Source organism: Chironomus tepperi, unplaced genomic scaffold, assembly GCF_022539635.2.
Source record: "Chironomus tepperi strain 1889 unplaced genomic scaffold, CSIRO-AGI_Ctep_v1 contig_359, whole genome shotgun sequence".
Classification (NCBI taxonomy): domain Eukaryota; kingdom Metazoa; phylum Arthropoda; class Insecta; order Diptera; family Chironomidae; genus Chironomus; species Chironomus tepperi.
The window spans coordinates 1,490,288-1,511,102 of record NW_027226481.1 but is presented as its reverse complement, the minus strand read 5'-3'; the positions used below and the strand labels follow the sequence as shown (position 1 = coordinate 1,511,102).

The following is a 20,815-nucleotide window of genomic DNA, read 5'->3' as shown; positions in this document are numbered from 1 at the left end:
ACAGGAGACGTTTATTATTTATGACTGTATATTATCTAAAGGTTATCTTTTGCTACTCTTGAACCACATTTTCTATTTTGATTCACAACTGGATTATTAGCAAGTCGATAGCACATTTGTTTTCAATATTTAATTGATTTAAACTTTCTTTCTTCTAAATTTGCTGACTCAGATTAAATTCCAGCTAATTCTTATCGTTTTTTTGATATGAACGTGCAATTAAAAACGAGATTTAAATTTGTTTGCTCCTAGTGTACATAGCTTTTGCGATTTATGAGTTTATTTTAAAATATGCGTAGCTTGAATAATTTATGTGAAATAAAGATATAAATCACTTCTACTTGGTATGATATGAAAGCTTGTTGGTGACGACTGTGCCTTGAACTTCGAGAATATTTTATGAAATTGTTGAATTTGTATGGTTTTAATGTAGGAAGTTCAACAAACAGCATTGGGGATAGCCGTTTGTAATACATTAAATATCAATTAATATGAATATTTTCCGTACTTGATAGACGAGACGATTCATTTATGACCTAAAACTGCAAATTCAAAACAAATCATTTAAATTTTTAAATAGAAATAAAAAAAAAACCCACAAAAGGAGTCAGTCAGAACAAATTCTAATGAATTATTAATTATTTTTTCTGTTATCTTGTTTTTTATTTTTTATTTTTATAATCTTCGTTACAATTTTAAAGACTTAAGCATGACACTTATAGTTAATAGGGTAGTTATTATAATCTGATAATAATCTATGAAACAATTTTTTCTTAATTCTATTAACAAACAAAAAGTTTTCTTTTTTTACCAAAATGGGCACCATCCTATAAATGAAAAAAGAAGCAATTAGGAAATGACAAAAATTGACAATAAATTTTAACGACTTACCGATATAATTTTGACATAAATTTTCGTTGTTTGTGGCTTGTTCAATAAGTAAATCAACTTGTCTTTGTACATCAACCTGTTCTTGTTGATTAAAATCACTTCCAGTAAGTTTCTGTTTTACACGATCGATAATCGTTCTAGCTTTTTTGTTTGTAACTTCGGCAGGATGTACATAATTTTGTGTATTTTCGTCTCCAACTACTTCTACTGGTTTTGGTGCGACAGCTTTTGGATTTCCAGCAAAGCTTAGTAGTTCCATTGAATCTTCAGCACTTTCACCTAAACTGTCGATATTTCCAGCACCACCGACATCGAGATTTTTGGATCTTTTATTTCTATCTGCTGTATCCAGCAAACGCCAATTAAGTAACGGATCATAAACGAAGGCTTCAAGAACAGCCATTAAACTGTCTTTATTCTTCCTCAACACTGACATGACACTTTCGCATGTCTTTCTATATGTTCCTTCTATTCCAGTCACTTCCATTGCATTGATTAACATTCTCGTCAAACGGAATGGAATCTTTTCCGGGAATTTCTCGCGAGTCATAGCAACCTAACACAAAAATATTAATTATTAATCTATAAGATAAAAAATTTAATTCATCGACTTACCTCAAAGCAATCTCCAAAATCGATATGAAGAATTTTTCCACTCAAACGATCAAGCATCAAATTTGAAGGATGACGATCTCCAAGACCCAAAATATATCCGACCATAGACATAGTAGCCAACGATCGAGTATAATTCGTTCGACGTTCAAACCAAACTTCAGATGATGGACTCTTAAGCCATAAAAGTTTAGCAAGATCGTCACCACTAGTTAGACTTAAGGCATATTCAAAGACTTCTACTTTTTGCATTAATGTTAATTTCTCATAGTCAGGTGCCATACGTAACATCAATCGATGTTCAATATTAATCAGCGTCTTCTTCTTTTCACGATAATCCCTAATTAAAACATGAAGAGTGTCACAATGTGGCACCCATCCGATTAAACCACTATTTGTGCTAAGTGGAATTACAGCATAGCGTTGAATTGTCAAATTTCGTCTAAATGTATCTGGATCATTTAATAGAAGCGTGTTTGCTAAACCAAATAGCTGCATAACTCGTTCATCTTGACGTAAATCCTCGTGACCTTTCAGCAAGAACATGTAATCTTTTCCATTCGATCCCCTGATGCATAATTTCCTAGGCCGTTGTTTCGATGTAATGACCTAAAAGAATTTATTTTGAAATCATGGATTAAAATAAATCCGACGGATTTAAAAAAACCCAATGGACTTACCTGTAGATTTGTCTGAATGCTGGAGATTTTGATAAGTTCCTGGCCAGGAGCATAGGATCCTGGAACTGCCAATTCTAGATCCCTACACTTTAGAAGCTTGGGACTAACATATTGAAGTTCTAGTGACGTTAATTGAGGCAGTTGTTTTGAAATGCGGCGGAAAACATGATAGTAGAGATCCCAAGCTTGTGTTAGATCCCTCATGTTGCCAGTTACCTAAAAAAATTAGAATAAATTCCATAAATAAGCATTCAAGTGTTAATCATATTATCATCATACCTTATAATTATTACACCATTCAAAAGCATCCGACAATTCTCGTCCATAAGCTTGATTAAATGAAGTTTCCTTTAAAGTTTGTGGACCTCTTTGAAGCATAGCATGAAGCGGCGCTAAAGTATCAAACATTCCTTTAATGTCCCGTTCGCCGAAATATAACCGCGAAGCTTCTTCTAATCCTTCATACCATTGCTCGTGCCATAAAATAGCAACACGAATCAATTCTTCACTGCACATTTTTGCTTGTTCAACAAGTGTACTTGAGTGTTCCTTCATTGAATTTAGAATCCTATTTGCAGCATTCTTTCGATTTAGCGAAGCAGATTTGGAAGCAACAGAGAGAGGATAAACGAGAGCTTGCGGATGTGACTTGCCAATATCGGACAATAATTTATGAATTAATTCTCCAACAAATAGCCTTGGCGTATCAATCCTAGCAATCAATTGTGGGATGACTTGAAGCCATGTATTAATTTCAATTATGCGAATTCCTTCATTTAAGGCATCAATAACTTCAGAAGTTTGTCCATAATCAAACCATAATGTCAATAAGCGTAAAGTATCTTGCAGTGAGTTTCCTTGCGATAAGTTTATAGACCTAAAGAATCCTTTTAATGCAGGTACAGCATATTGAAGAACCAATTGATTCTCTTTATCTTTTCGAATTACTTCATTTGCAGCAGCAGCGACTGTGTTGGATGAAGTCTGTGAAGGATCAACCTTTGCAAGATCTAAGCGTTGCGTCTGAATAACTTTAAAGTTTGCATAAGCCCACGAATGCCATGCTTTATATGAAGCTATGAAAGAAATAATTTAAAATATAACGGTTAGAAAATATTTGAAAAAATAAAGAATTTTGTTGGACTTACTTTTATCAAGATTTGTAGCTGCTTCATAGTACGACAAAATGCTTTCAATAGATGAATCATTCAATCCCTCAAGCTTATTCTGCCAAAGTCCTAATTTCATATAGCATCTAGCGAGCAGTCGATTATTAGCATCCTGTGATGTTGCAGCTTGAGTGTTCCTCTGTATGACATTATTAAATGTGATAACGAATCTGGAAAGTTTATCGTATGCCATTTGCTCCTTTCCATCCATCCACAAATGTTTTGTATATGCAAATGTGACATGAGGTTGAACGACAGGCAAATCTTGATCTACGTTTTGAGATGGGTCACATCCTAACAACATAACAAGTGTTTTGTGTGAAAGCTTAAGTTGTTTACTCTTCCTGCATAATGAAGCATATTTAAGCCATGTATGTACATCTTCTTGAGGTGAAACGACTAATGAATGAACTTGAATTATTTTCTGCCAATCTTCAACAAGCCGCTGACCTCCTCGCAGTCTCTTCCACCACATATTTTTAATATTTTCACGACGCTCAGGAATCAATTTGTAATGAATGACTTCCTCAAGTTCCGAAAGCATTTGAACACATACCATTGCACCATAAGCTCGTTCATATGATTCTCCAGCCATTGCTGTTAATTCCGTATCCAATAAAAGACGAGTTTGATCAATCAGCTTCTGTCCACTTTCAAAATCATTATTATGAATTGCGAGAACTGCTCGATAAAAGCTTCCATCTTGTGTTTCTTCAGGAATACATTTTACATATGAAGCCATCTTATCCCAATCTTGTAGACCCCAAGATGCAACAGCTGCCAATCGTCCAGCACGTGAATGTCCATCACTTGTTAAAATATCCCATTTTTCTGTCGCTAATTCACTTAAGTCATTCCATTCACCCATCGCTTCCAAACATCTCATTTGACCCAACATTGAATCAACATCGTCGCCAACTTTTTTCAATTTTTCCTCATATAATCCTAAAGCACGCTCCCAATTGTGCAATTTCTCATACCATCTTACTTGAATTTCTAGTTCTGGATGTGCCATAACATAACCAAGTAAACCTTCAGCAGCTTCTTTTTGCTGTAATTTATTGTTGATTAAAATTAATGATTCTATAACTTGGTGAGTCTTTTCTTGTCTAAATTCAGCTTCTTTATAGTGTAAGGCTTTGGCATATGCTCTACTGTCCATGGCTCTTTCTCCGAGCAATTTTGAGTCAATAGGTAACGTTTGACTGTCACAATGTTCCATAAATTCAGCAAGATTTAAAATTGTTTGTGTTATTTCAGGAATATCAGGCACCATTAATGCTTGCTGTAAACTTGCTGCTAATTGCTTTTTCTTCTCATTACTAAGTTCTGTCCAGCATGAAATAAATGCAGCATTAAATAAATCTCTTAATAATTGTGGATAATTTTGTGCGAGTGCTTTACAGGATCTTAATGCTGGCGATTGCGATTCCTTTAATAATCCAATACTCAATGTTTTCAACCATTCAAGCCAATCATCCTTTGATACTCTTCTTATTGATTGCCATAAAACTTGTAAATCATTTTCAGATACCAACAACTTTTTAATCGTATTGGAATCAACAACAACTGCTATTTCACGATTCTTAAATCTCGTTTGTCTAAGTCTAAACTCATCATCAAGTGCTAATGTTGTATTGCTCTGAATTTTTGTTAAAAGTTTGGCATATTCAGTATTATTGATTTTATGCTTCTGCATGGTTTTACTGACTAATGGCACAAATACTAAATAATTCTTTCCAAGTTGAATGACCATCGCACACAATGTCACAAGAGCAACAGGTCTTAAATCAGGATAATTGTCAATGACACGAACAAGTGGATGTATTATTCTTGATGAATAGTCCGTAAAGTCGAGAATTTCAGCTAAATGATTGATTGTTTCCAAAGCGGCATTTGAGACATTTTGTGGAACATCAATTGGTTCAAAAAGTTTAACAATTGGCGGTACAATAAGGTGTAAATAGTCATCAAGATTATCGCCAAATTTCTGTAGTGTTCCAAGAAGCATAAATGTTACTTTCTTATTCTTTGAATTATCATGTGACAAGACACGAAGTATATGTGGCATAAGTTGAGACAAATAAACCTTAAATTCACATCCCAAAGCTATTGATATCTTCTCGACTAAATTTATGAGTGTGATTTGTGTCGATTCACTTTGTGGTACCCAAAAATCTTTAACTAGCTTAAAAATGTCAGCCATATAACAAATAATATGCTGTTTAACAATTTCGACCAGAGTTGAGAGTTGTTGAAACAGGAAGTCACGTTTACTAACTTCTGCTGTTCGTATATTATTCAATAAGCTTGGCAATACTTGTGATAAATAAGGCACACATTTAATTCCTAAACTTTTAAAAATGAATGTAACAGCTTGTACAACGCTTGTATGATGCTGTGCTAAATTTCCATCCTTGAGGATTTTCATTAATGTTGATATAGCAACGGCTGGATAATATTCATCCAATTGATTTCCCATATTTACCAACATTTCAGCTGTCGATAAATCATTATACTCATCAACTTTTATATCTGATATAGAAATTAATATTGTATCATTTTGGTTGTCAATCAAGCCACGATTCATTTTATGCTTGTATGGATCTAAAGCTCCTAATAATCCTAATACACGAATTGTTTCATGTCGTACGAGAATGTCGGTTTCAGTTTTTAAGAAATTGATAAGAATATCAATCAAGTTAGGATAAGTATGATAAGGTATCACAACTTTTCCAGTAGCACTGACAATTTGACCTAAAGTCCATAGAGCAATTCCTCGTTTATTTGGTGCACCAGCGTCTGTTAACATCTCTACGAGAATTGTTAATAAATCATCAGCATATGCATCCATAACATTTGATTGGCTATTTACTTCTGCCAAGTCTCCAATGGCTCGTAAAACATTCAAAACAACGCCAGGATTTAAATCCACTTCTTTTAATTTTGGCACAAGAATTGATAGAATTGGACGCATATAGGATGATATTAATTTGGGTGTATTGAGAATCAAATGATCCAACATTCTTGCACTTTGTTCCTTATTTCTACTCATCCCAGAATGCTCTAATTCCGTCAATAGCTGAACAAGTGTTTTTCTTAAACTCGGCATGACATAAGCTGGATTCATTGAGCATAATCGTCCAATTGTTATTATTGCTAATTCCCTTATTTCAAAAACTTCGTCATTAAGTGTCACTAATAATGATGATAAAAACCATGGTTGTGCTAATTGCGCGTCGAAAGTCTCGTCAAGTGATTTTAAAACTCGTAGTCTGACATTAGCATCAACATCTGTGACTCCGGCAATTAAAAGTTTCTCTAAAACATGACAAATTGTCTCCTTTAATGTTTCTGAAATTCCTGTCGTTTCAGATGATTGCTGAATGGATATTTTTAGTAAACTACTGCATGTTTGTACTGCTTCAATACGAATTTCCTGTTGGTCATTAATGAGGAAATAGTCTGCACATCGTTGAACAAATGGCAATAAATTATGTCCTTCAAATTGGAACGTTCCTAATGTTCTCAATGCAAGTACGATTGTTGAAATGTCGGGCTGATTATCAGTACTTTGGACAGTTAAAGCAGCAAATTGCGCGCTTAAATTGTGCTTAATTGGTGTACCTGCTTGAGGTTGTGGCTTTGAAGTTAGCAAAACTTGAGAAAGCATTTTTAATAGAAAATCTGAAATTTCTCGCTTAATATTTGGAATATTTTCAGCAAGTTCTCTTAAGCAAATTGTTAATGCTGGTGTTAATCCAGTCGAAAACATTGGTTCAAGTAAATCTTTAACATCTTTAGATATTCCATTTTTAACAGCATGTCCAAGTAATGTGATGCATATAAAAACTGATGAATCCATTTGAATTTTCTTTTTTACAGGCGTATCTTTTTGAGGTAACGAAGATTTAACTACATCCATAATTTTGGCTATATAAGGTTCAATACTTTTATCAACAGCAACAGCAATAAAGCCCAATGTAATGAATGCAATATTTCTATCCTTTTCCTTTCTATTTAGTGTCATTAACAAGTAATTGAATATTCTTGCTAAATGATTCTTTACAAATTCATTACGATTAAAAGCAGCTAAGCGTGGTAAAATATTCAGGAGCGATTGTTGAACATATGAGGATTTAGAAAGCATTTGCTCTAATACATGCTTACAAATTTCATTGTAATTTGTTTCGATAATTTGTCGACATGTCGGTGATTCATTGATTGATAGATGATGTCGTGAGAACTTTGAATCAGTGTCAAAATCATAAAGGTAGGAAGATTGTGAATGAAACTGTGGAACGTGATTGCTCGGTGTTCCAAATTTATCAGAAAATGTCGTTCTAAATCGTGGAAATACAGTTGATGAATCATCATGAGGCCTCTGTTCAGGCTGTAAACGTTTTAATGCTGTATATTTCTTCTCCCAAACTGCATTTGAACATCTCAAAATTTCATTTAAGATAATTAAAGCACCATGTACTCGATCATCTTTCGTTACACCTTTCTCTTTGGAAGGATTCTCCTCAAAACATGAAATTGCCTCATCATAGCATTGTTTATACCAAGCAGGTTTTACATTAAATTTAACAGTTTCTCGCTGAGAAGTTACAATAAGTGCAGCACGCAATGCTTGTCCTGCACTTTCTCTAATCATAGGCTTTGCATCTCGAATTGCCATGAATATATGGTCAAAAAAGCTTGAGACTTGTTGATAGAAGAATGTTGGATTTGCAACAGCAAGTTCTCTTAAGATAATTACGGCAGCTTGACGTTTTCCCTAATAAAAGAAATTATTAGTCATGGAAATTACGACATATAACTATAAATTACTTCATTTCGTTCCTCAGATATAAACTCAAATGCTTGTTTAATGTCATATTCGAAACTTTCGACACCTTTAGATCCAGGTAATTGACCTAACTTTACAAGAGTTCTAGCTGCCAATTCCATGACTCCAACATCACTCGATGGAAATAGAACACGAAGGTTATTGAGATAACGTGAAATACTCGTTGTCGTATTGACAACGTCTCCACTAATTAGGCATTCTAAAATTAAAGGGATTATCAATAGAAATCTAGCCATTTTTTACTTTAATTTAACTTACTTATGGCCAAAACACCTCCTTTCTTTTCATTTATGTCCGCAGAAGAAATCATGTCAAATATGTGATGGTTAAATTCATCTAAAAATGACACTAACTCCTCCTGTGGCATTTCACGCAATTCCGTCTTTACATAAAGCAGTAACTCCTGTGCTGCTCTACTCTGATGACTTTTTGATTTTAAGCCTTGAACAAACTGCGAGACGATATTATCTTTCGACATCTTGAATATTTGTGTACTACTGTCTGGATGTTTATTTTTCTTACGCGACTTCGCGTGTTTTCTTAACTTGAGTATAATTAGATTATTGATTTTGCCGATTCTATGTTAATTTAATTCAATTTTTTCATCTGCTGGATCATAACATTCATTCTCCTCGCTTTGAAAAAAAAACAACAACAAAACTTTACACCGCAAATGATTTAATTTTCAATAAATTCGCTTAATTAACAATTTTCTGTGCTTAATTTTATTTACATTTTATGAACACAACTTTTATGCACAGTTTTCAGATATTTTTATCAACTAATATGCACTAATTACGGTGTATCAATAAGTTTTCCGAATAATTTTTACTAATTTTGATTTTTTTATAGCTTTAGTGCGTAAACTTTTCTTCGCGCAGTTTTTTCCCCTTTTACACATACGTTTACGTAGCAACAATACGTAGAAGAAGTTTCACAGTCACTATTGTTGTTTTAGTTGAATGACTTAAGCGCATGTCTTTAAATATTCAACATAATTTTAACGAAATTTTTAAAATTTACATATGAAAACCCTACAAATTATAATTTGTATTTGAAAACATTTGTATGGTTTTAATGTAAATAAAAAAATTCCACGGAATTTCGTCTCCAGACAACGAGTCAAAATAAAGTTAATTACACATAGCAAATCAGTAGTTGCACGAAAAAGTATACTTCAAATCAGAAAAATGTAAATACCTAAATTCTGTAGAAAGTGGTTATCGATTAATTAAATTAACAAATATTACGAAATTAATGTAATTTAGTGCAAGCTTAACAAAAGCTTACTCGATTAATTTGTAATCAAATGAAATTAAGTGGAAAAAAATTAAATAATTGAAAGTTTTTTCAAAAGAAAAGTGCTGAATACAAAGTCAGAAAATCAGACCTTTCTGAAATTTCTTAAGATTATAATACTTTTAATTAAAATGGCTAATAGGACGAGATATATTCCAGCTTTATTTGCGTGGCTTCTGCTGTTAGGAGCAACATTTCTATTCTTTTATTATCCGTAAGTTAAAAATTGGTGAAAAAGTCAATTAAATCGTAAAAAAATGCAAAATAATCTTTTGCTGAAAGTGAAAAATTCAAGGAAAGAAAAAAAAAATTAATGAAAAAACGAAATTAGTCATGAAAATGCAACAGTTTTTATGATCCAGATATAATGATAAGTGATATTACTCAATTGAATGGTGTTAAGTGATAAAATTGCTTGTGTAATTTAGAATTTTCACTTTTCTCGTCTTTGTGTTCAGTGGAAATTACAGCAATAGAAGGAAAAATACCAGAAAAAGAGAAAAAAAATTACTTCAATTATGATTTTTAAATTAAATAATGATGCACATTAGTGATTTCGCAAAATAACTTTCATTTTCTTCTGCACTAGATGTCGATATTATTGGCCCAAACATCCATATGTTCCAGCCATTCAAGGAATCGTTACATTCTTTGTCATTGCCAATTTCTCTCTGGCCACTTTTATGGATCCAGGAGTTATACCGAAAGGTCAGTTCAACTGATTTATTTCCATAGTCATTATAATAATCTGAAATGATTTAATGCTTTTAGCACCACCTGACGAGGACAGAGAAGATGAATTTCGAGCTCCATTGTACAAAAATGCAGAAATAAATGGAATCACTGTTCGAATGAAATGGTGCGTGACATGTAAATTTTATCGTCCGCCAAGATGCTCTCATTGTTCTGTTTGTAATCATTGTATTGAGGTAAAAATTCAAAAAATTCATAGAAAATTCTTACTATTGACTCATTAATTAACTTAATTTTTCTATTCTTTTTCTTTATTTATAGACGTAAGTGTAATCAAATTAGTTTGTGATCTATTATGACTTGGAATTAATGAATTATTTTTCACTAATTAACATTTTACTTTCTTTCGCTTGATATTTTCATCGCTGTTAATCATATAGCTTCGATCATCATTGGTGAGTTACTTGATTAATAATAAGACAGAGTTGGACATTCAAACGGCTATTTTTAATTCAAATTTCAAAACTATTCAAATGTTTTGATCCAAAACAAAACAAATTACGACAAGAACAAAACATTTGTGTGTTTTTAGAAACTTGGAAAATGAAATTCCAACTCTGATTCCAAAAATATATGTATTTAATTTCTTTGCGAAAATCAATCCATTAATCAACTCGTTACTCGCTCTTTTCTCCCTTTTAGTCCGTGGGTTTCAAATTGCATCGGTCGTCGAAATTATAGATTTTTCTTCTTTTTCCTCATCACACTTTCCATTCACATGTTGTGCATTTTTACTTTTTGTTTACTCTACGTCCTTAATAGCAAGGACAAACTAAATCAAACGCAACCCATTGTCGCGATGGGTTTGATGGCTCTAATTTCAATATTAGCTATTCCAATTTTTGGATTAACAGGCTTTCATATGGTGTTAGTGTCGAGAGGTCGAACGACTAATGAGCAAGTGACGGGAAAGTTTAAAGGTGGATATAATCCATTTTCACGTGGCTGTTGGAATAACTGCTGCTTTACATTGTGCGGACCACAATATCCATCGTGAGTTATCGTCAAATCTGTATTTTTATGTCTTTTTCTAAATCTCTTTTCTTTTCTTTGATTTTTTGTTTTTCTAAAAATAGTCTTAAAGATTCGAAGAAACACAATTCAAGACGATCGAATAAGAATAATCAACAAATTAGTATCATAACGAGTGATAGTACGGCAATAAATGCTCATCCATCTCAGATTCAAATGCAACAAAATCAGCAAGCTCAACAGCCACATTACGATAATCGTATGAATACTCAAGTTAAAACATATACTGACCATGGGAATGGACATAGTGTTATGCGAACAGGAAATTCGAGTCATTATAGTAAGGTGAGATATTTTGTGTGTGCATAAGTAAATAAGAAGTGATGGTGAAATGAGCAAACACTTCCTTCAACATTTGAATTTTTTATTATAAAAACTGACTGAAATATTTGTGATTTTTCTTTCATATATAACTTATTTATGAAAAAAATGAATTCAAGATACTTCAAGATTATTCAAGAATTTCTAAAAATAATACTCATTCCAATTACACTTTGAACTCATCCATGTTGAGAAATTCGTCAAGCATTCATACATCGTGTAATAAAAATTCTAATGCTAACTGCAATTCAGACGACGATTCAGATAAATCATTAAACGACTACATGCGAAAAAGATGGAAAATTTAATTAATGTCTCATTTAATTAGCTTTCACCGGGTCGTGAACATGATATTGATATGATGGAACCGCAAGCATCACAGTCACAGGATTGTGAACCGACACCGCCTTTGCAACGACATGGATCAAAAAATAATTTCTTTCCACCACAAATGGATGTTAATGATCCAACGAGACAGCAACAAAACGTAAGGATGTATGGTCAGGCACGATACAGTCCACATCCGAGACATAGGTGAGAATTGTAGTGTAAATGATTATTTCCTGAATATTCAATTCGATGGGAATAATTGCTAAATGTTGAATATGAGGAACTAACTAACAAATATGAATCTTTCAACAGAACGTATGCACCCGATGTATTATCACCCGAAACCCCAATTCAAGCGAACCCCATGCAACCGAGAATGGGTACTGCAAATCTAACTGGATCAGCTGCCACACCGACAATGCAGCAGAGAATAAAGAGTATAGGAATTGCAACGCCCTTAGCAGTTCAGAGTCCCGTACGAAGGTGAGTTGTGCATTTCACAGTTTGTAGTAATTTAATTTTTTCTTTTTTGACTTTAAATGCTTCATTAATCCTCATTAATTAAAAAAGAAATATATAAATCATATAATCCGCAATATCACAATGACTTTATGTTCCAATGTCTCATTTTATTTCCTATGTTACACTTTGTTTTTTAAAATCTATATCTGGTGAGAGGAGAAGAAAATTAATTTAAAATTTTTTTTTCTTTATTCTTTCTTTTTTTCTTTTAATTATTTACTGAAACTTCTTTTGTTTTTGGATGTATATAAAATATGTTGATAATTAATTTCAAACCAAAAATCGATATAAATCCACGAAATCATCGCTGTAAAAAAAAAAAAAAACATAAATTTGTATGCGTTTTTTTATATTTATTATACTTTTTTGTGTACTTTCTAATCAATTTAAACTATTTTTTTCTTTTTCTTCTTTAATTGTTTTTTATTTCTTTTTTTTGAAATGTTTGCGTATAATCTAATATTAATTACTTGTTGTGATATGAAATTTGTTGGATATAAATCCTATCCTTAAGATGGACGTAGCTACGAACTTTTTTAAAATTCGTATGGCTGCTAAATCCATTCTTTTTACTTTTTAATTTAATTAAGTCGTTTTCTTATGAGACTTTATAATAGTGAGATACAGAGAGTATATTTTTATGTATAATATTTATGGTAATATGTTTTTGTCTTTTTCAATATTTTTTCGTTTTTTTAATTGATTAATTAGGGTAGACCATTTAATTGGTAATAAGCTCAATTATTTAGCACATTTTCAAAAAAAGACTAGACTGCATTTTGTCTGTCAACTGTTCAAATCGATTCAAAATTGAATTATTTTTTCATAAAATTTGAATTTATTTTGACCGTTATTTTTTGAATTTCTCTCAACCGTTATTTTTTAACAATTAAATCAGCTGTTGATTTTATGATTTCTCTAATTTGATTTTACTTTAGCTGCTTAATAGTTACTGATAACTTGTTTTGAAAATGCGCTTTCGTGGTGTCATGAGTGACAATACTAGTTCGTTCTTTATAACGCGTAGAAACATATCTTTATTTATTTTATGATGGAAAAGGCAATTTTTGATTTTTTGAGCGTTTGAAATTCGAGTAAAAAAGTTTTTTTTTTGCTATTTTTAGTTTCGTTTCGTTTCTTTGCTAAAAAATTCTTTCAATTTCCATAAAAACATTTGTAATTAATAATCTTTCTATCTCTATTGTGTATAACAAACAGATCAAATCCTGGTACTCCAACTCAAATTCGTCGTCCTGATTTCATTTATGTTGCAAATCAGCAACAACCTGGATTAACTTATTACGATTTTCCAATGCATCAACAGCAACAGAATCAATTGATGATGATGAGTCAACAGCAAAACCAGACTGGTCTTCCTTTATATTCAAACGGCAGTCCACAACGAAGATTTTTATCAGAAGGTGAATTACTAGCACGAACGACAAGTAATGGATTAAGTATAGGAAATGAATTGACGTATGTGAATAGAACAAATAATACAGTTGATAATATTCGTGAGTTAGCTGGCAGTCCTCAACGAGGTGTATATAATTGGAAAGATAATTCGCCTCCAGGTCAACAACAGCAGGCGAATCAGTTACAAATGAATATGAATAATATGAATGTTATGAATAATAGTTTAGTAATGGGTCGACCACCATTGCCAGCAAATCCTCAACAGCAATATATACAAAATCAAAATATGATACCTGTGACAACAGTTCAATCACAGTCCAATATTCAGCAAAATCTTCAACAGCAGCAGCAGCAGCCAAATATTCGCCAAAGTAATGTCAGTAATATAATTAATAATATTGTAGCGAATAGTTCAAATTCAACTGGATATCATCCGGCCATAAGAGGTGGTGTGCAAGTCTTTCCACCTCAAATAAATGCATCGCCTCAGGTGAAACGAAAACAAACACCAACGAGGCCAATATCATTCGTGCGTGCATTAGAAATGGCAAATTCAATTGAAATGACAAACGTCCAGCAGCAGCAGCAAAATCTTCAGCAGTCCAACGATCAAGTAGAATTAAATAAATCAAATGAAAATCCAAATATTCAACATCAGCAACAAATAGCTGATCGCGGTAGTGTATATGATATGGGTGTTAATTATGAGATATCTGTGTGATCCGAACAGCAGGCCAATTCTGGCATTGGTGAATATGAAAGATATAGATTGATAAATATTCGTCGAGATAGTATAGATAAATATTGAAATGTGGGGGACATTTTTTAACATTAGTTCATAACAGCACATCTAACAACGTGTAATAAAACAAAAAAAAATATTGAATTGAAAATGATGTCATAGTGACTTTCCAAGAATATTACTGATAAAGATTTTTGTAATAGTTAATTTAACTTCCATTCACCTTATTTTTAAATAAATATGTGTACAGTGTTAACATTTTTTTAAAGAAAAGATTAAAAAAAACAAGAAAATATTATACGATTAATTAGAAAATTGAAAAGATTGATTTTTTTCCTTATTACTGCACATTATGCGATTTATTATTGTTGTTTTTATGGTTTAGACAGTATAAAATATTGAAAATCAAAATATAAGGTGGAGATTATAAGTTGATTGAAAAATTGTCACGAGAATTTCAAACATTGATTTGAAAACTTGATAAGCAAATATGGTGATGTGTGTGTGTATTAAATATATTAGTGAGTCGACAAAACAAATTGAATTAATTTATAAAGCAATATTTCCAAATGCTATCATGAAAAATTCTTTACGTTTGCTTTTAAAAACATTTGTAAGGTTTTGAAACATTTCATAGGAAATTGTAAGGTCTCTCAGTGCTAAAAAATAATTGAAGTGTTCATTCAGAACTGTTACAAAATCATATCAACATTTTTATAGAACCATACAAAAATTTATATCAAAACCTTATAAATCTTTGAGAAAACCATTCAAATGTTCTCAAATTCACTCTATTCACAAAGAAGCCTTTGCATAAAAAAGACAATTCTCACCACAATCTTCAGACAACTTATAAATCCACAATAAAAAAAAGAAGATCCGATGTTATTGCTCCTCTTTCAAATACATTCACTCATAACCGTAGACTATCTGAGAGAAAAAAGAGATTTTTTTTTCTATTCATTCATGTTACATAAAATTTATGTTAACATGACAGTCAACAAAGGGAAAAATAGCAAGAAGAAAAATTGCGAGAGATGCATGATGATGAAAAAGTGAATTGCACTTCACACAAAAGTTGAAACTTTTTTTTTCCTCTACTTTTTATGCAACATTATTATTTTTTATTCATAATTCTTTAAGTTCTTGTTAACAAAAGAAAAAAAAAGAAAAAAACGCTTGAAAAAATTGAAATGAAATTGCTTTCATTGAAGTGAAAATGAAAGGCAGCACGTGTACTACTAATTGGATTTTATTTGCTTTACGTTTATCGTACTAATTTATTAATTCATAATATTTTTGAGAATAAAAAAAAAGGAACAAAGTAATTGAAGGAATTTTTATGACACGTAAATTGCATGTGCTTCAAAAAAAAGATTGAAATCGGAATCGGGATGAATTTTTTTGGTAGAAAGAAATTTTGTAAATATTTGGACTGATATGTGCCGTCATTGCACTAGAAAGATGAAAAATATATGGTAATATTTTTGATATATCAAATTGACAAGACAAAGATGGATTTGAGATGAGTAAAATGATTTTGAAAAAACTTTGGTAAATATATTGCTAGCTTCTGAAATTAGTTAAAAGTGAAAAATAAATTTTTTGTAAGGATATGAATGCTTCAGGGAAATTGGATTAAAATCGATTGGTGTATAATTAGTATTCAATTTTAAAAATGTCATATCAACTGAACTCATAGTTTGAGACGAAAATTTAACGATTTAAAAAAATCAAATTCTTTAACGGGTTTCAAAAATTCAAATTCTTAACGGTTTTTAAAAGTTTAAATTTATCAACTGTCTTCAAAAATTCAAAAATTTTGACTCATAGAACCGTACAACAGTTTAAATTTCAAATCTTAAAAAATAACGAACTTTTTTTTAATTTTCTATGAAACCAGAAGATTGAAATTAATTATTTAATAAATCTGTTTCAAATATCAAACTTAAAAGCTTGCAATCGATCAAAATCCAATTTCAAGAGCATCAAATGAAAATTAAAAGAAAAATGCATACTTCAGTATAAATATTAAGGAACAATCAATCATTGGAACTTCAGATTTGATGGAATATTCAAAATTAAAAACTAAAGTTTTTCCAAGAAAATTTTGCCATTAAAAAAAAATTGAAACATTCTTCTGTTTATTATAAAGTGCAATTCAGTTTCGTTTAAGAATATACTGCGAACAGCTTAGTCAATCTACTTTTCAATATTTCAAATTAAAAAAAAATAGAAATTTCCTTAATTAATTAATAAATAATTAAAATTTTTAGATAGCACTCGCATGTGAATGATAGACTCACTTATTGCATTTCTGTTAACAATTTTTCATTAAATAAAAATAAAAAAATATATATTTTTCCGATAGACCGATAGACGACGATAAAATGGAAATTTGTAGCATTTTCAAGAGTCTAATTAACTTTAATTACCTATATTAAAAAGTAATATATAATTCTATATATATCAGGGCTCATTCACATAACAGATATAGACACAGACACACACAACAGTGAATAAAATTATTATTTTTTCCTCATTAAGATGAAAAACAAGCCAAATTTGTGACTCATAAGGATGATGAGACAAATGCCTCCAAGAAATAAGAAATATTAGTGTACATAATTAAATACGATTGATTCCTTATTTATATGATGAAAAATACAAAAAAACAAGAGATGAAAGAATTAAAAAAATGATTAGAATGATATTAACTGTAATGTAGCTTAATGAATATTATGATTATTAAAAAAAATTAATAAAAACTTACACAAAATGGAACGAAAAATCGAAAATTAAAACCATTCTTCATTACACAGCATATCTTTAATCATGAATTAATTAATTAATTTTTAAAAACTACGAAAATAATTGTTTGTTGTACTTTTTAAGAACATATGTTTAAATTAATGAAAGCGACTTTGTATGACTTTATGTTGTACATTTCCATAGGCATTCTTTTTTATGTTATATTTTCAGAATTGCTGCTTTTATGTTAGGAATTTCAAAAATTTTCACACAAATTTTGCAAGAATGCTGCGTGAATTTTCTGAAATTTTTCTCATTTAGCAGCATTTTGTAGGAAACTTGGGAGTTTGAGGCTTATTAAAACTAATTGACTGAATTATGATTGCCAAAATTTAGAATTTAAAAATCGATTTTTAAAACATTTGTATGTTTTTAAACACTTTTGTTAAAATTTGTAAGATTCTAATTTAAAAAAATCTTCCAAATCCATTCAATTTAAATTTTCAAAAACCGTTACATTCATAAAGTAAAAATTTAAAATTTTCAAAGCCGTTAGATTTTAAATTAACTAAATCTGATCATTTTATTGCTCTTAGTAACTCAATCAAAGTAAGATTTCACTTTAAACTATAAATTAATGAACAACTATGGTTACAAATTGAAAATCTTCAGTCAATTAAATTTAATTATTTATAATTATAGCTCTCAGCTATAATCAGCTTCAGTCAATTATTTTTCAAAAAGCTTCAACTTCCTCAAAAATAGAGAAATTCTAGATTTTCGTTATCAATATCAATTAATTAACCAATTTAAAGGAAGAATGATGGAATAATTTAATTTTTATAGCAAAAATAAGTTTTTACCAAAATTTGAGGAAAACCTTATTAATGCAGAAATTTTTTCAATTTTAAAATCAAATTAACACAAACAATTTTCAAAAATTTGTCAACATTTTGTGGCAAGGAAAACAAGGACTGTAAATTTTAGATGAAGCATCAATGAATTTTTTTTCTGTTTTCTGTGTATAATGAAATATATGATGAAAACATTGTAATTGTTTCAACATCTATTGCATAAAATAAAGAAAAAACAAAATTATGATAAAAATAATTCGGATTTGGATGAATTTTTCAGGTCTTTTGCAAGACTCGATGCTGGATTGTGCAACGTTTTGCAAATATTCCCTTTTTTCGGTCCATATGATCAAAGCAAAGAGATCAGCCTTATCAGGCTGTAGAATCAATATTGTTGATGACTTTCCACTGATTTGTGACTAGGTCAGATTTGCTTTGTTATTTGAACTTATTGGCTACCTCAGATTCAGATAAGCTTGAAATAAGAATTGTTTTGAGGAAATCCAATTAGAATTTATTGAAATCCTACGACATTCAACTTAAATCTACTTCTTACTCCTAGGAGTGATTGTAATCTTAATTTTGACCCAAGAATTTAATTGAAATTCACTTTTGAACTCAGGATTCATATTAATCCTACATTTTTTAATCCAACCAGAAGCACCTTTTTCCCTCAAATAACTCCATAGGAATCTCAAAAATGTAGGATTTAATAAAATATTGACACAATTCCTGTGTAAATCACTATCCTCATTGAAAGTTTGAAGCCACAAACGTCCACGAGCTATAAAATTATCGCTACATGTGCTACTCAACAATATCTTCAACAAATTGCTTCCACGAGTCAACATAATTAAAGTCCTCAAATAACCCTCTCCATAATAAGGCTTTTGTGCCGACGTCGGATGCTGGAATGAAAAAAATATGGAAAATAAATAAAATTGAATTTTACAGGAGGTAAAACTAGTCTACAAGAACTGAAACAGGATTAATTAACTTTTGTGAATGGATTGTTTTTATTCAAATCCTGGCATTAATAAAATTATTAGAGGAAATAAGGAAGAAAAAATATATAATTCAATTCTTAAAACTTTCATTTGGATATCGCTAAAACTTCTATTACTGAAAATATACTTAAGATGAGGTCATTTTATGTTCCCGAGGATTAAAATCTGAATAAATCTTTCAATTTATCAATAACTTTTTTACTTTTCTCATCTTTCTCATTATTTTCGGCCACAGAACTATTATGTTCTTCATACTTTGATATTATATCTCTAAACTGTTCACCCGTGGTATTATCCTTCTCAGCATCTGATAATTTGACATTAATCTCGTCCTTTACTTTCTTCAAATCGATATTATCAGCTGGAAGAGAAGTTTGATGTAATTTTGGTGATGATTTTATGGAATCTACATTACTAATTATGTCATTTGATGATTGAGAAGAAGAATACCACCCGAGTTCTCAATCTGAGTCAGATGACTGACGTTTGGATTGACGACGTTTTGGTTTTTGGCTATTTTCATGTTCGATTAGTGTCTCCTCACGAACTAAATCGATGTTACCTAAGCGAACCATTTTCAGTTCCCATTTAGTGATTTCTTGTTTGTACTTTACAAAATCGACTTGTGCTTCGTCGTTGAATGGCTTTCGTTCAGCATCACTCATATTATTCCATTTTTCGGCAACAACTTTTTGCCAATCTCTATAATGTTGGTTGGCATCACGAGGATACTTTTCGGCAGCGACTTTAAGGAATCTTAAAAATCCACTCAATGGCTTCTTTGGTCTTTCATTTTCACGCAATCGCTACAAAAGTAAGTAAACTAAATTTAATACTGGATCATAGCTCTAACATCTATTAGATGTTCTAATTTCATGTTTGTCATTGACCTATCATGAATTCATATAGTACTCAAAGTAATACACATAAAATCTAGATTCCGTACCTTTCTATACTCAGTTCTAGCCTTCTTTTCAATTGCCTCCTGCTTGGCATTCGCAATTTCATACTTCTGCTCGTCTGTAAGTTTATTGTCATAAACAGTACGCTTTCTAATGTATTCTTCTTGATCCTTGATGTATTCATCTTGATATTTTGTCTTTAAAGCTGGATCAACTGTAGCATAGTTCTTAGCACACAATTTTACAACTTCAATTGGCTTTAATTGTGGATTAGCTGTTTGTAATTTATTTCTGTTTTCACTGAGGTAGCGGAAAAATGGCGTTAATGGCTTCTTTGGTCGAGCTGGAAGTCCTAATTTCTCTTCAAGAGATGCTGACAATGCGCTTGATGAATGAATTTGACAGGAGGCCGCAATTCTAAATAAAACAATTTAAATTAGTCAATTTTCATTAATTTTAACATATCACACAAATATTTACCTTGGACTGATAAAGAATTTTGTCGTTTGTAGTAATTTACTTAGCGATAGCATCTTTAAATTCGTATTTAAGTCACAATTGAGAAAAATGTATTACCAAAATTTTTTGTTTTCCAATCTCGGAAATCCCAGCGCGTTTTTAGTGCGTCTTTCGCAAATCTGTGAAATCCCAAAGAATTATCATAGAATTTTGAAATATTGTT

The 20,815-nt window shown here is 31.0% G+C and overlaps 3 protein-coding genes across 3 annotated transcripts; 1 reads left to right on the top strand and 2 right to left on the bottom strand.

The window, feature by feature from the left end:
• Positions 1-627: 627 nt before the first annotated feature.
• mTor (serine/threonine-protein kinase Tor) lies at positions 628-9,058 on the bottom strand. The gene is made up of 8 exons (XM_070646406.1): positions 8,463-9,058; positions 8,186-8,403; positions 3,332-8,132; positions 2,463-3,259; positions 2,184-2,399; positions 1,507-2,112; positions 892-1,447; positions 628-827 (listed from the first exon to the last, which is right to left on the bottom strand). The coding sequence occupies exons 1-8, from the start codon at positions 8,680-8,682 to the stop codon at positions 808-810; spliced, it is 7,434 nt and encodes a 2,477-aa protein (XP_070502507.1). The 5' UTR covers positions 8,683-9,058; the 3' UTR covers positions 628-807.
• Positions 9,059-9,367: 309 nt separating this feature from the next.
• Zdhhc8 (zinc finger DHHC-type containing 8) lies at positions 9,368-18,480 on the top strand. Its single transcript, XM_070646140.1, has 10 exons — positions 9,368-9,717; positions 10,093-10,211; positions 10,275-10,432; positions 10,518-10,519; positions 10,637-10,651; positions 10,899-11,249; positions 11,333-11,573; positions 11,938-12,143; positions 12,252-12,422; positions 13,680-18,480. The coding sequence occupies exons 1-10, from the start codon at positions 9,635-9,637 to the stop codon at positions 14,596-14,598; spliced, it is 2,265 nt and encodes a 754-aa protein (XP_070502241.1). The 5' UTR covers positions 9,368-9,634; the 3' UTR covers positions 14,599-18,480.
• Positions 18,481-19,216: 736 nt separating this feature from the next.
• TFAM (mitochondrial transcription factor A) lies at positions 19,217-20,770 on the bottom strand. Its single transcript, XM_070646175.1, has 3 exons — positions 20,614-20,770; positions 20,178-20,550; positions 19,217-20,037 (listed from the first exon to the last, which is right to left on the bottom strand). The coding sequence occupies exons 1-3, from the start codon at positions 20,664-20,666 to the stop codon at positions 19,693-19,695; spliced, it is 771 nt and encodes a 256-aa protein (XP_070502276.1). The 5' UTR covers positions 20,667-20,770; the 3' UTR covers positions 19,217-19,692.
• Between the last annotated feature and the right edge of the window lie 45 nt (positions 20,771-20,815).

Coding starts and splice junctions, on each gene's coding strand:
- mTor (XM_070646406.1), bottom strand. CDS start 8,682: ATGTCGAAAGATAATATCGTCTCGCAGTTTGTTCAAGGCTTAAAATCA. Junction 3,260..3,331: donor AGCTACAAATCTTGATAAAA/GTAAGTCCAACA, acceptor TTTCTTTCATAG/CTTCATATAAAGCATGGCAT. Junction 2,113..2,183: donor GCATTCAGACAAATCTACAG/GTAAGTCCATTG, acceptor AAATTCTTTTAG/GTCATTACATCGAAACAACG.
- Zdhhc8 (XM_070646140.1), top strand. CDS start 9,635: ATGGCTAATAGGACGAGATATATTCCAGCTTTATTTGCGTGGCTTCTG. Junction 10,212..10,274: donor TCCAGGAGTTATACCGAAAG/GTCAGTTCAACT, acceptor TAATGCTTTTAG/CACCACCTGACGAGGACAGA. Junction 12,423..13,679: donor GTTCAGAGTCCCGTACGAAG/GTGAGTTGTGCA, acceptor TATAACAAACAG/ATCAAATCCTGGTACTCCAA.
- TFAM (XM_070646175.1), bottom strand. CDS start 20,666: ATGCTATCGCTAAGTAAATTACTACAAACGACAAAATTCTTTATCAGT. Junction 20,551..20,613: donor AAATTCTTTATCAGTCCAAG/GTAAATATTTGT, acceptor TGTTTTATTTAG/AATTGCGGCCTCCTGTCAAA. Junction 20,038..20,177: donor CTAGAACTGAGTATAGAAAG/GTACGGAATCTA, acceptor TTACTTTTGTAG/CGATTGCGTGAAAATGAAAG.